The sequence below is a fragment of the Argiope bruennichi genome, chromosome 5, assembly GCF_947563725.1.
Source record: "Argiope bruennichi chromosome 5, qqArgBrue1.1, whole genome shotgun sequence".
In the NCBI taxonomy this organism is placed as follows: domain Eukaryota; kingdom Metazoa; phylum Arthropoda; class Arachnida; order Araneae; family Araneidae; genus Argiope; species Argiope bruennichi.
Window position 1 is genome coordinate 129,732,778 of NC_079155.1, and position 15,915 is coordinate 129,748,692.

A 15,915-nucleotide genomic window follows, 5' to 3' on the forward strand; every position below is an offset into this window, starting at 1 on the left:
ATCATGCTTTCAAGATATGAATACATCTAACAATTTTTGTATTCATTACAAATAGTATAATTCCTTCCCACTTTGATTAAAATAATTTTCCTTTTAGTAGTACATCTGAATTAATAATAACATGTAAGTTTATAATAATTATAATAATAACAATTAAATTTTTTTTAAAAAAGCATTTACCAAAGTTCAATTACTAAAGAAGAATTTGGAAACGTTCTGAACAGTTAAATCAGGTTTTTTTTTTTGCTTTTTTCTTTTTTTTTAATTTTAGAAAAATATGAAATAAATAAATATAAAAATAAACAAAAGCTAATATTACACCAGCAGTTAAGAACATTAAGTGAGGTGTGGTAAAGAAAAATTGGATCATGATAGAAGGTTAAAGATTTTATTTACTGGTTATTCTAAACTGCCTTCAAACAAAAACCAATTAACCAACGCATGTTTCAGCAGCAAACAGTTGGAGATATTTCTCATTTTGCTCTAAATTAAGTACATATGCAAGTTAGTTCCCTCAGGGAAGGTAGACTATTCATATATATTACACTTAATCAGACTTCCACTTCAAATTATGTATCGATATTTCAAGGTTGCGATGGCAAATAATTTCTTACTATCCATTCACCAAAAATCATTGATTCATGAACTTGTTTAGATATATAACACCAAGTGAGATTAGAATCACAACTATTAGTAAGTTTTATATTTTAAAAAATCAATTCCATTTTTAAAAGAACTTGTAAAATGAATAAATATTTTAAAAGGGCATCTTTTACTATATGAAAAAAATTCAAAATGAATTCTTTACATTTTTTTATCAATACCATTTATTCTACTTAAGAAGGTAAACACATATTATTTAAGTTTTTCTTCTGAATTAATTTGAATAACTACAATGAAAAGAGACATTGATTCTTCCAAGTACAACAACAACAACAAAAAAAAAAAAAACTGAAATCATTATCTTGCTAAATTTTTCAAAAAGAAAATTAGCACATCTATTAAGAATATCAAATATTTAGATTACCTAAGGATGGTGCTTGATTTGCAAGGTGCTTTGGCATTCCGGGATGGCGCAATGACCTACGCATGAGGACGACTGAAAGCATTTTCAAAAGACCTTCTTGAATGTCCTTCTTTAACTGAGGTATTTGAGAAGCGAGTTCACGCAGGGAGGCAGTCAAAGCAGGACTGAAATAAATCATATAAATAATTTTTTTTTAGAACTAAAAGATTAAAAGATAATATATTAAAGTAATAATAATATAAACCAATAAGAATATTCATCTCTTAAATTTCTTATATTCTAACACAATAAGGCATCTCTAATGTTTTGTAGTATAGTGAAAAAACCTGATTATACCTTTTGAATGCTTCTTTTCAACCAAATAGAAAAAATTTAATTTAGATCTATAATTTTTGAGATAAGTATTTATCATAGACTCACTTATCTCAGTATGTTTTTGAGTTCACATGTATATAAATGTAATAAACAGTGATTCATAGATGAATTTGGTCTAAAAATAAATAAAATGAGTAAGATCATAAGCAATATTTCATCTACTAAGCTTCTTACATTTTTATGTTATAGGTATTTACAAGCAATCAGGCAAGAAAGCAAGCTAATTTTGCTCAATTTTTTTTAAAGGAATAAATACTTTATATCAAATTTCAACAGCATATTTGTTGTATTTTTGAATTCATAGACAGACTAACAGAAAAACGAAACTGATAAAATATATTTTTCACATTAGGTATATCTAATATGTGTAGTTCACCAAAATTTGCACATGAAAGTAATAACAGATTAGATTAGATATATGTTAAGGGAGTATAAAAGCATAATTGCATACACATCCAATTAACTAATAAGATTAACAAAAAATTATAAAATATATTTTGAAAATAGCCATTCTAAGAACACTTTCGCAATGACACATGAATGACAGCAAAAGGAAATTCAAGTTTACATTTTTATGCAAATCTATCTATTTTTATGCAAAGTTTATCTTAATTTGTAAAACTAAATTCTATTACTTTCTTAGAAAGATAATATAATAACTAATTCAACCATTACTAATAATATTTTTATGATGCATAGTTACAATTTAATAAGATTCACATGAAAAAAAAAAATCTAATCTGATATCTAAACAAACTAGCAAATGTTGGACAAATCTTTTCCCCCTTCAACAAAATAAATCTTGCCTCAGTCCAGTAGCCATCATAGGTTCCAAGAGCTCTCTGATGTCTTGCATAATAGTGTGGCCTACAGCTCTCCCCAACATACTGATGCAAGTAAATACAGCTGGTTCCATTTGTGGAGCTTTTTTCCTGCAAAATAGAAAGGGAAAATAAATAATAAGGAAATTAAGAAAAAAAAAAAAAAGAAAAAAGAATAATAATGCCGAAGTACAGTCAAGGTACAGAATCATTTATAATCATTCAAATAAGAGTCATTTCCATAATTCCTTATCTGACCAAATCATAAATTATATTTATGATTTTATTTTCTCAGAATTTCTATTATTAGTAATAGTTAAAATACTGAACTGAGATTACCAAATTAGAAATAATTTAAAATTTGTTACATTTAAAAAATTGGTTAAGCTTCCTAGCACTTGTGTTTTATTTAAATATTAACTTACAAATCCAACAGTGCTCAAGATGAAATTACCTTTTTGATTTTAACTATCAAATTAATTGTCGCAAAACCTTCATTGAAATCTTTCTTATGCTTCAGAACTGCAAATTATAAAGCAGAATCTTGTCCCATTGAAATATTTTACTCAAACTGCAAATGGTTGAAGGAAAATTTTAAGAGTAAAGTGAACATGAAACATAGATTTTGTGAATTGTATTTAAGAAGAGACTATCTTTTCAAGGAAAACAGTAGATTAGCGTAAGAAGCATAACATTCTAAAGTATGAACAAAGTGTCTTTAAATTGTAGTTATCTTAATTTAATTCGTGGAGCTTTACTTTTAGAAGAAGATATCATAAAATGCAAACTGGATTTAATTTTTATTACAAAATCTTACTTAACTAAAGGGTAAATGATTGGTGTTTCCAATAGATTTTTCTGTACTTTCAAATGAGACGAACTGCATTGTTGATCCAGTCCAATATAAAATATGTACTGATCTTGAACTCAAGAGATATTATTAATGTAAATAATAATTTTAGTGATCAATATCTTTTATTGTGTATATTGTTTTTCATCAGAAGAACTAAGAAAAAAAATGTTTGAATAAGAACAAATTATTGTAAGGTATTCAGATAAGAAATATATTATTAAATAGAGACTTTGATAGAAAAAGTTTTGTCTGAGATTCAGACAATACTGACAAAAGAGGAAGAAATGGATAAGATTTATACAAAGTTAATTCTCAAATCCAAGCTTCAAGAATAAGAAGGATACTACTAATTTTTCTATAATTAATTGTGCAGGGAACATATCTTTTATTCAAAGACATTGAAATAAATAGAAATATTATTTGATGTGAGTTCTAATACTTATACCATACTTGAATGATGTATCAAAAACGGCTCTCAAATTATATTTAAAAATGAGAAGAATTACTACAACATGAGGGTTAAAATCTAAATATGTTAAAAAAATTTGCCATGGAATAATTGGGAAGATATGGTATAAAGACCTTATAAAGAATTAAAAACAAATTAATAAAAATACAGAGGCAAGCACTTTTGGCTAATTGTATGGTCTTGAATGAAGTGATACAGGTGTTTAGTGGTTGTCCACCTTTGGACATAAATATTAAAATACGAAATGATACAGCAAGATTTAGAAGGGAATCAAAATCCTATAAAAATAAACTAATGACTGGACACATTTTGACAATGAAAATTGGATTATCTATAACCCTTAAATTTTAAGAGTAAAACTCATAAAAAAGCATTTAGTTTAAACAGTGACAATTATTAAGGAACAGAATAATTAGAAATACATACTTTCAAATAAATATGTTTCACTTACTTCATGTAATTAAAAATGAAATCAGCTATTTTCAGAACATTCTTAAAACTGAATAATAATTTTGAAGGCAACATTTTTGCATTTTGCTTCCATCACAAAATTCTCAACTGAATTATATATAAATGTATCACATACATAATTTATAAACATTACACTTTCATACATATATTTATATAATTTCAAAACTTTCAACCAGTCTGATAATCAGCATTTACACTAAGTATAAATAATTGCAAAAATGGTTATTTCATATTTTAAATAGAACAGATTTAACAATACTTATATACCTTCAATTAGAACAAAATTTAAATCACAATTTAGAATCCGACAGGGAAAAATATTAAATTTTTTCTCTCTTTTTAACTGTCATTTTTGAATTTAATTTTTACATCTAACTGTATAAGCCAAATGAAAGTTTGTGTTCTTGAATAGAATTTAATTATTAATTCTACAATTTGAACATTTGAATGAGAGGCCATTATGTGTCCTATCTCCTGATCATACAAATTTCTGCTATCACAATTCATTTCATCAAAACAGAGGACACAGATTTATTACAAAGAAGAAAACTTGATGAAGCATGTTTTCATTAACTCTTTCAAGTATGATGATTTATTTTCAGCATCACTTATATCAAAGTATTAATTAACTTTTTAATTAATACTATAATAAATTTTAAAACCATTTAATAAAGAAAGTTATGTATTTAAAACTTAAAAATATATTTTCGTCATTAATTTAGTAAAAAATGAACCCAAAACATTAAATACTTTAACAAGTTATTCAAGAAATTAGCCACCATGCTTAAAAGAGTTAATCCTAATACATAAAATATACTTGATTGACATCTAAATGAATTTTTTATCCATCTTTTTTAAAATTTTTGAATGATTTTTTTAACCAATATAAGGATTTTGAGAATATACATTAAAAAACTGCAACGTTTGCAAACGAATTTTTAAGTAATGACTGGATATATATCAGGATTTGTCACTTTTTTTCTCCAATCAAAAGTGTTTTATTTAATTCTAAGGGTGGGGGAATTCTATAAATAACTTTTGAAGCCTACCACTGAATTGGTTGTTCTTATTTTTTATCTTTTCATTAAAATATTTGATAATTTTAAACTTTCTTCAAAAAAAAAAAAAATATTCAGTAATTCTGGATTTTGTAAAATAGACTAAGATTCATGACTCAATATAAAATACTTCGCTCTTATCTAGAAATTTCTGCTTTGATTATGATAGCTTATTCAGTATTTCCAAATATTACAAGGCATTAATTATTTATTATTTTTAGACAGCTAATTTAGAGCTGGTACAGCTTTCTGTGGGAAAACTAAACAATCTAATTTTCAAATTTGAGAATAGTCACTCTTGCTAAAAAGGTGAAGAACAAATTCGAGCATCTGCACTGGTATAGATATTTTTCCTTCTGCATTTGAGAAATCCAAATTTTAATAATATCAGGATCTTTCAAAAATTAAATGTTCTGTCTTTCACAATTCTTGATTACACTGAACATCTCAAAATAGCATAATTAAGCATTATATTAGCTTAAAATTTTTCATAAAACTCTATTTTATTTGACTCTGAAGTGAGCCATTTTTTGATCTTTAGTTTGCAAACCAGAGGAAAAACTCAAAAACTTTACCTAAATAATCAAGCAATTGTTCTGTACTGTATCAAACAAGACGTATTCATAATAAAGCAAAAGTTCTCATCTTTTAATTTTAAATGTGAGGAGAAAAAAAAGACCCCCCCCCCAAAATCAACTTCATACCAAATATGAAGAAAAGTCTATTTGATTTATTATCATTTATTCAAATGCGATTAAACACAGAGAAAAAAAGCGAATAGTTTTTTCGAGAAGTGAATCAATTGTTTGAAATTGATCTAAAATAAACAAAAAGAGAAATATCAAAAATAATTTTCATTAGAAATTAAAGCACATAACATGGAATTCATAAACAATAAAAAGCAGTTTTGTAATACAAAATGATGGGAGACTATTGAAGGGCATTTTCAACTTTTCATAAAAAGTGAAATAAATGTTATTTTTAATTTGAAACTTAATGAAATAATGAAGAGTTTCAGAGTCTGTATCGAAGCAATATAATGTGCAGTAAGACTTTTGCACATCATATTTGTGGACCTTAAATAGATTTGAGAATCTATTTCTGCATTTTTGCATAATCTCTTTACCCTAGAATTTGGAGAAACTCAGAGCTGCAGAATATCATTTTGTCATTGCATAATTTGTTTCTTATAGTATATAGATATCAAGGTATTCTAATCTATGCTTGTTTACTTGTTGTAACTTATATATGTATGTGACATGTTAGTTTAGAATTTTGTTGTAGCTAACATGCATGGGATTGTTTATGAATATGGAATATTGTGAGAGATTTTACTGTCAAAGTGTATAGATTTACAGTCAAGAGTGGGTAGTAATAAATGTGTAAACTCAAGGAAAGCATGTATTTTGAAACACCTAGGTCATTTGCTTCCTGGTGGGCTATTATTTTGCTGCTAATCTCATATATCAACAAGTGCAGCCTTCTGCTTTTCAGTTAGTGATATTGCTTTGTGCTGACACATTGTTTTTCAGATAAACTTGGCTAAAGTAGAATGGGCACTGTTTATACTTCATAATTTATGAGCACATTTTATGATCATATAACATAATACAAATTTAAAGCTAAGGTTAAAGTTACCAAAGAACACAATGCATTAAGTAAAAGACTCTTTCATGTCAATTATTATAATGCATGGAGTATTTTTAATGTTGGCGCAATAATATAACGAAAATATGTTGCACTAAAAAGTTTTAAAATCTTGCAACTTTTTGAAAATTATAAAATGTACCAAATATTTTTTAAAAATTAAAAATAGTCAATATTTTTTCTAAATTATATTTAAAGAATGATACAAAAAATTAGTTAGACGAGTGGGAACTTAAATATGTGATTACAGCACAGAACACGAATAGTAAATTTAAATTTACTTCAAAAGTTAAAGGCAAATAGTCAAGTTTTGAACCAATTAAACAGGAACCTGAAAGCAATTATCAAGCTATAGAGACACTTTTCAATAAAAATAAAGTAGCAAAAATCTATATATGTGTGCTTTTCCAATATTTTGACTTTTCAAATTAGTCTATTGAATAAATTTTGGGTACTACCATATTTTTTCCCCCCTTCGCAATAACACCTACAGTAAAACCTTCCATATGCTTCAGAGTAATTATGAACAAAATTTGAAAAAACTCATTGAGCAATTTAAACTTCTAAAGCAAGATTCCCACTCTTCCTACATAAAAAATTTATGTCTTTCAAAGATTACTCTCACTATTTTGAAAGCAATTTGGAATACAATAATTTGGTACACTACTAAAAATTAATTTACTAAGTTAGTTATAAAGACAGCAGAACACAAAATTCCCATCTAGATACTAACCTATTGAATTCGCTTTAATGCATAATTAAATAAACCAAAAAAACTACAAAGAAAAATATACTCTTTCACATTTGGAAAATTTAATTATTTTGAATATTAGCAAAGAATAAATATAATTCATGCTTTTATAAATTCTCTTCATAAGGAACATAAAAATTACAATTTTTATTCAAGAGTCAGAAATCTTTTCATGTTTGAATATATAAAAATGCACCAGGTACTGAAAACATTACAAGGGGAGAGGATTAATGTTCTTTTTACTCTTTAAACATTGTATTAGACTTTTCAATACCTTCTAATTTTTTCTCTCTTTACAATTGATAGACATATATCATTTGTTAACTTGAACTTCTATGCTAATTTTTCAGAATTTTTTTTCTCCAATTCTTCAACTGTATTTTGTCAATATCTTTCCTTATTTTTTAGTTCATTTAAATTATCAATTAGCATAGCATACCATTCCGTATAGCATTTCCTTCTTTAAGGTTGAATTTCTTTCTTTCTCTCTTTACTTTTTTTTTCAATATCTTTTTATCCTCAAAGTAAGCCAAATAATTCTGTTTTACCCCTGCTACAAACAATCTTAGTTCCTTTGCAATTTCAACACTATTTGAATTTCCAGAATATTTCAAGCAATCAATAATATTTCATTGAACAATAAAGGTTGCTTTTTTAAAACTTTCAATTTTTTTTTTTTATTATTATTATAAGAAAAACTCTTTTCTATATTAGCTAAACCCTGTTTAACTTACACAATTTGCCAAAGTTTTTCTTTTCCTAAATACACATACAAAAAAAAAATGTCAATTTTAATTGTTTCTAAGAGACGATATCTCAGAAATTATAAAGAATATGGTATTACTCTTATACATAGGAAAATATTAAATTCAATTAATATATAATAGAATTCCTTTTCTTTTCTATGCTATATTTTTAGTAAATGAGACAATACATTTTTCAATTTAATATAACAATTTAATTTTCTTGGATCAATATAAAATAAGTACCTAACTATTCTGAAATTAATTGACGATCTTTCTATAATATTTTAGCATCTTGAAAGTATATGTTTGGCACTATAATTTTAATTAAAAAAAAAAAAAAAGAACAGTTTTATAGAAATATTAAGTGTTTTAAACCTTGTTTCCAGTAAATTCAAGGCTTATCTTAGAATAAGAAATAAGAACTGATTTATCTTCACTGCTAAATTTCAATAATCTATAAACAGTATTCATGATTTCCAATAACATTTTTTTTTTTTTTTTACAAAATTAACTGCACTAGTTAAATTTTTTTTAAAGATCTTTAGCAAAGAATGGTATAACAAGTTTACTAGATTGATACAGAGTTAAAAATGCTACTATCATTTGGGCCAAAGAAAGAAAGAATTTTATTTTAGCAAATGTTAAACTAGCTTTAATAGCCTGTACTATTGCTTATGATTTACAACCAAGATCTGGAAACCTCACCTTTCCAACATTATGGGCATAATTTTTTATACCATCCCAAACTTTTTAGGTTCTTTCAATTTTGATACATTTTCCAGTCATCTAAGAGAAGAAAAATTGCATTGCTTTTTCCCCCCATGTGTGCATGTGTAGAAGAAACTTTAATATAGTTCTCTTAAGAGCTGGGGAATCTTTAAAAAGCCAACAGAAACTGTTCAAATTCCATTTAGTTGATCTATTTCCTACCTTAAATACATTAATTAAAATATGCAAATCACACATGCCTATATTTAGCAACTCAGTATGAATTGTTCTGATTCCATCTCTTAATTTGTTTTTGGATCATATAGAAATTCCATTTAACTGTAGATACATTCCTTAAATTTGTATCACCTTTCTTGGATCTTTTTTTTTTTTTTTTTTTTTTTAGTGAAATCATTAAATGCTTTGAAATTCTTTAGCTGTAAAATGACCCATAGAAACTGAGGTTGAATGTCTTGTTTACTTTTTGAGTATTTGAGTTGTTGTTTGCTTTGCAGAGACATGTTTATTGATTCATCAATTAACAAAGCAAAATTTTCAACATTGTGTAATAAATTATATAACAGCAAAGTAAAATACTGAGCAATTCCAAAGAAAATGAAATATGTACATATTGTTAGTCCATAACTAAAGTGTTTTGCAATTTCATTGTAAGAAAGCATCCCCCCCCCTCCTCCTAACATTATCATTAGGCTGATTCATTATTTTCTGCATAATTGATACTTTTCCTCCATTGTGTATCCTAAATAATCAATTTTCACTTTTGTAAATTTTTGTGCTGAAATTCAAGTAGAGAAAAATCAAGGATTCAGAATTAAAAAAAAAAAAAACACACACACACACATTTTTAAGACCTTTAAATAAAAATCATGGACTTTTTAGGCATCCTAAATAGATTTTTGGTATTCAGTGCATTTTTAGAACTTTCTTAAGATCCGTGAGAACCCATAAATTAGTGCTTCCGTTTTATTTAAACAAAATGCCTTGGTATTAAAAAAAAATTCGAAATATAGTTTTTCTTGTTATTTAACTTAAATTAGAAAACTAGTCTTTCTTGTCATTTAACTTAAATTAGAAAAACAGCCTTTCTTGTCATTTAACTTAAATTAGAAAAATAGTATTTCTTGTCATTTAACTAAATTTAGAAAAATAGTCTTTCTTTTAATTTAATTACAAAAAAAAAAAAAAAAAAATCCTTAACTGAAAAAGGAAACTGAAGCACATCTGCTAATTTATTTGTAGCACAAAAGGCTAAGAACCAATTAAAGACTATACATTTGATGCAAAAGGAAATTAAGAAATATCATGTCAGCTCAAATCTAGATTACCAAAAGTAATTTTCATCCAAAAAAAAAAAATATTGAAATGAAAATTAAGAAGCTAAGTTGAAGATTGAAAAGAAATAGGTTAAGTTGTGTTCAATTAATAAAGCAAACCCTTTATCTTTTTTATATATTTTCTTTTGTGAAACATAAAAACCAAAATTTTACCTTATAGTAGCATCTTTAGATGGTAGAGATGATCTAATAACGTCCATTATTTTAGGGACATAAGGTTTGATTTCTAACTTCACAGCTACGGCTAGAAGTCCAACAGCATTGAAAGAATTGTAGCGTTCTCGGTCACGTTTCAAACAGCCAAGTAGGTAAGCCATAGTTTCACTTAAATAACTTTGATAGAAAAAGAAAATAAACATTTTCAGTTAATTGAACTAACATTCTTAGATAAAATTTTCACTAAATAGAGATTTATTAATGTAACCAAGTCAGTGTAATCTGTTTTCTATAAAATGACACAAATAAATCAATTTCTAACTAGTATTATAAACAATAAATAATTTTGTTACAAATAACAAAATATTGTTTGCAAATTTATTTTCACATATTCCTATTATCAAATTGATTTTAAATATTATTACAAGCTACATGCTGTAACTGAAATTACTTCATAAATTATATTTCTTCAAAGTAGAGATGAAATGTGTTGCTCTATCTTTCTTACCAATCAGAAAGTACTTTACAGTAATTATTCAAATATCTCTTATTTACTGTAAAGCTCAAAACTACAATTCTTTATAAAGAAATATTCAACCAATTTAACTGTGAATCAAAATCATAATTTCCATAATTTAAGACAAAAAATATTATGTCACAAATAAAAAAAACTATTAGCCTTCAAAGATTTTAAGTCTAAATTTTCATGAATGTATGTCTAAAAATGTTATAAATAATATTCAAAAGCACTCAAACATATTAACAGTACAGAATAATGAAAAAATTCACAAAAATTTAGAGCTCTTACTTTCAAAGAAATATAAAAAAATATATTTTAGAATAATTAAAGAAATAAAAGTAATGAAAAAATGTGAAAGTTAAAAGTACTTAAAACACATTTATAATTATACTAAAATGCACAATTTTTTAAATTTGAGGTAAAGACTTTTTTAAAAAATGTGAATTCTTAATTCTTTATTACAAATATTATAGAATCAGTATTTTTTTTCCCCTCACATTTACAATCAAATGGTTGTAAATTTTAATGAAATGAATCGATAATTAAGCTCTTAAAATACAGGGTGCACCATAAATTCAAATAAATTTTTAAAAAACATAATAAAAGAAACTAATGCTCAAAAAAAAAAAAAAAAAATGTGGTCTCTAGGAATTTTTTCCCCAACAAAAATGATCCATAGATGATGCTTACACATCAAACTAAAAGAGTCTATACAAATCAGGAAAATAAAACGCAGTAACTTAAAACAGCACATTTTATTTTAAAGCAAAAGATGCTAGACATTAATGCCATCACAAGGTATTAAGCCATAAGATGTACATAACTACACCTATTACAGCCGAGTCCAGTGTGTCAGCCTCGAACATCTGTTGAATGTCAGCTTTCAGTTTCAGTAAAATGGACGGAGAGCAACAGCAGACATGAGATTTTGGGTATCTCCATAACTAAAAATCTGCTGAAGGTCTGATGAGCGTGAGAGCCATTTATTCTAATATCCTCAGCTTATCACTCGGTTCTCAGTAAATGTGTACAGGAGGATTGTCTTGATGGAATGAGCAAGGTGAAAAGGGGCATGTGCAAAGACAGAAAGTTATGTACATCTTTGCAAAGCAGGTTAAATGAGATATCACAAAAGGATAGGATACCATTCTGAAGTGATGGAGCAGGTTTTTCAACCAAATACAGGACAACGCTCTTCAAAAATTAAAGGGCTCAGAATGAAGGATGAGGTGAAACCACACTAAACAGTCACATGCAGAGAAAATAGTGGTTTGGTTGTATACTCATGAGAGTTTGATATTGTCTAAATATGATTTTTGCAAACTGATGTCACCATGCAATAAAAAGTGGGTTTCATCTGTTCACACCATGTTCAGGTCATTGTAGGTAACATTCCATTTGTGCAAGCCCCCATGTTGCAAAGGTTTGTCTTTCATTGGAATCTGTTGGCAATAATTAGTGAAGTGCCTGTATTTTGTACAGTTCAGTTTTAAGATTCTATGCAGAATGTGCCAGATTGATCCCTCCATTACTCTCTCAACTTCATGTGCACTAATACTTTCTGTTAATGTTTCAGCTGACAAATTTCCCACAACATTTTGTACAATAAGGAATCAGTCCATATTATAGATGGTCTGCCACTTGGTGGAAAATATTCCAAACTCCCCATTTCCTAAAAATGGCATATTAAATTCTGTATCCCATTCAATGAAATGGAGCTTTAATTCCTTTTGATTGCTTTCACCATGCAGAATTTTTGCAATGCTTTAATCACGGATTCACCATTCATATTCAAGTTTAACCACTAATGCTTGATTCAGTAACGATAGCATACTGCTGGCATCGAATGAGGAATCTACAATTTCCAGCCTGTGCTTCATATATCTTATAGCTATCTTGATTTAAATAAACTATATCGGTTTTATTGATTTAAATAAACTATCTTGATTTAAACAAACTATATCAGTTTGACAAATGAATGATCTATCAGTCATTTTTTTAATCATTTTAATGGAGGAGAGGGACCCAAAGACTTTTTAAACATATACATGCAAACCAATTTTTTTTTTTTTTAAGCATTATTTTTTTAAGTTTGCAAAATTTTATGGTGCAACCTGTATTAAAATGGTGCATTGTCATCAGAAACACACAAGTGCAAAAAATTTCAAAAACAAATCCGAAACTGAGTAAACAGTTTGATTTACCATCTTTTCTGATTGAATGAAAATGCGTAAAAATTACTTCACATTTTTACTGATTCACATTTAAAATCACATAAATTTTGGAAAATTCAACATTATATGACAAAAATGATATTTTTTATACCTTGAAACAAATCTTTTTGTTTGAAATGCTGCAAGTCTTGGTAGAATATTCAATAAAGTTTGCTGAATGTGCACATTCTTTATACTTTTATATCGTAGAACTTGTTGGCATACCTATAAATGAGCAAAACCATATATGAGATAAATTGCTAATTGGTTAATTATAAGTGATTATTTAAAATTGGTCTATCAGTCTTTATTTTTGATTATAAGAAAATAAATAAATTTCAAATTAAAGTATTTTGTATAGAGAAAATTCTTTTAAAAAAGTACTGTTAGAACTAAAAACATGTTTTTATAATACACATAGACAAAAAAGATAATATTGCAAAAAAGTATCCGTGTTTAATTCTGTGAATTTTCAGATTTAAAATTATACTGGATAAAAAGATAAACAAATTAGATAAAAGATAATCAAAATATCTGATAAGATTTCTGCAAAATTATGTTTAATTTATACTACTTTAATTATGTTTTTTTTTTAATTCCTGTGATTCCACAATTTGTGAGTAAAACTTAATATTGTTTGTTGAATATAATGTTGTGGTTGAATGTAGATTCTTATGATCTATGCAGGAAGCAACAAGACGAATGTTGTTTAGGAACATTTCTTTTAATAATCACATTCACATACTAAACAAGTACAAACATAAAGACAAGACATTCACGCGCACAGCTTAACATTATGGCATCACATCTCATTCTAATTACATTTGCAACGTATTATGAGATGGCCTAATCAGGCATCGCCATCTAGTATCCAAAAGAGAAGATAAGAGTAATGTAACTGCTACAATGTTTAAAAAAAAACTGATATGATAATATTTATCTTACTGACATTATTAATAACAAACATAATTTAATAAACATTATTAAATATTATTAATAACAAACAAATTTGAATTAATATCTTAAATCTAAAGTCCTTATGGCAACAAATACTCTTTAGGAACTATACAAAAGCAATATTTTATTATTCAACCATAGATTATAATGTTCATCAAACAAATAATTTAAAACTTTGTTTAAAATCATGCTTTATGTTTACAAAGACACATGTCATTAGCTATAAATAAAAATGTTAAATATAAACTATTTTTTCTCACTGTTAATGTGTTATGACAAAAATATAATGATTTTTCTTTCATTCCAAATTATTGAATATAGTATGGCTCAAACAACTTGGCAGTTGACATTCAAATTCCAATATAAAAATACATTAAAGTTATAAATATTATTATGTTGAATTTGGAACATTCTTTTTCTACTTCACATAAATAATATTTGATGCTATATTATGAAGGATGAGTGTAAAGGTAACTAGACCAGGCAAACTTTTGAATTACATCTGTCTTCTATCAAAATGGACTTTCATATCACAAATACCAAGATATCCAAATAAATGTATACGATAGTTCCTTAACTGAAATCATTCTAGCAAGTAAATACAGAAAATTACATTTTAATATATGTTTGCACAGTTCTAAAAGTATTTTGACTTAATCAATTAACAAAGAATTAAATTTTAAATCAATTTATTTTTGAACTTGAAGGAACTTTTTTTATATATAAAAGATGATTCAATCTTTACTAAATCACTATAAAAGAACAGATTACAATAAAAACAGAAATAATATTTGATGAATATATTTTCCTAATATTTATTACAAGATATTGTAAGTCCAAAAAGTATGGCCAGACTTTGAATGACAACTACACAAAATTCAATTTCTCTTAATTGAAATTAATCAAAACATTTATTACCAATATAATTACCAGAGTTAATATATTAATTAATTTTATTTATAAACTAATTGAAGCATTGTATTGAATATTTTAATACAATGCAAATGAAAACTTGGTAAGTTCAAAGGTAGAACTATTTCCCATTTGATTTTGTTATCAGTCTCATCTGAAACAATATATTATAGTTTAAGACCTATACTACTACTGCTAATAGTAATAATAAAACCTTTGAAAGATAACAAACTAAAATTCATTGTCCTAATAAGCCTATTACAAACAGTACATGCACAAACATTCTAACCTTTCTTAATAAGAAGAAAGATTTTAAATTTGTATCACTTAATTGAAATTTAAAAATGCAGTATGTTATCAAAGCTCCATATGGCAATTATTTAACATTTGTATACATATTTGGCACACTGTACCTCCATTGTAAATAATAACCAGATCTACTATTTTGTTATGAATTTGTAATATAGCTACTTTGCATAGTTACTTTCATAGTAAAGAAAATAGTTTTACAGATAATTTTCATAAATGATAAAAAAAAAAAGGCCAAAGATCTCTGGCCTTGGTAATGACTTCGACAACAAAAACAAATACTATCGAAAATATATGAGATAAAGGAATGTCTCTTAAGACTCGAAATTTCAACAATTCTAGACTTTTCAATGCCTTCTTGATAAACTTATATAAAGAGAGTCAAAAATGAGAGAAATCAGTTAAGCGAATTCTCTGTTTGCAGTATGATCATGGAGTGAGCATTATAGTGTAATTATATTATGCTGTTATTTAATTAGCGGAAACTGCATGTTTGGTGTTGATTTCTGTGCTATCTTTGTGCACACTTCTAATGTGTTTTGATACCTTATTTCAAGGTTTTTTTGT

General features: G+C 26.4%; 1 protein-coding gene across 2 annotated transcripts in view; it reads right to left on the bottom strand.

Moving 5' to 3' along the window:
• LOC129968767 (serine/threonine-protein kinase mTOR-like) overlaps nucleotides 1-15,915 on the bottom strand; it is a 132,784-nt gene that overhangs the window by 97,707 nt on the left and 19,162 nt on the right. For both annotated transcript variants that reach the window (XM_056083002.1, XM_056083001.1), the window contains exons 8-11: nucleotides 13,283-13,395; nucleotides 10,435-10,614; nucleotides 2,209-2,334; nucleotides 1,028-1,191 (exon numbers count right to left, since the gene is read on the bottom strand). In XM_056083002.1, the coding sequence (XP_055938977.1) occupies nucleotides 1,028-1,191; nucleotides 2,209-2,334; nucleotides 10,435-10,614; nucleotides 13,283-13,395 (583 nt within the window). The remainder of the gene's footprint in view (nucleotides 1-1,027; nucleotides 1,192-2,208; nucleotides 2,335-10,434; nucleotides 10,615-13,282; nucleotides 13,396-15,915) is intronic.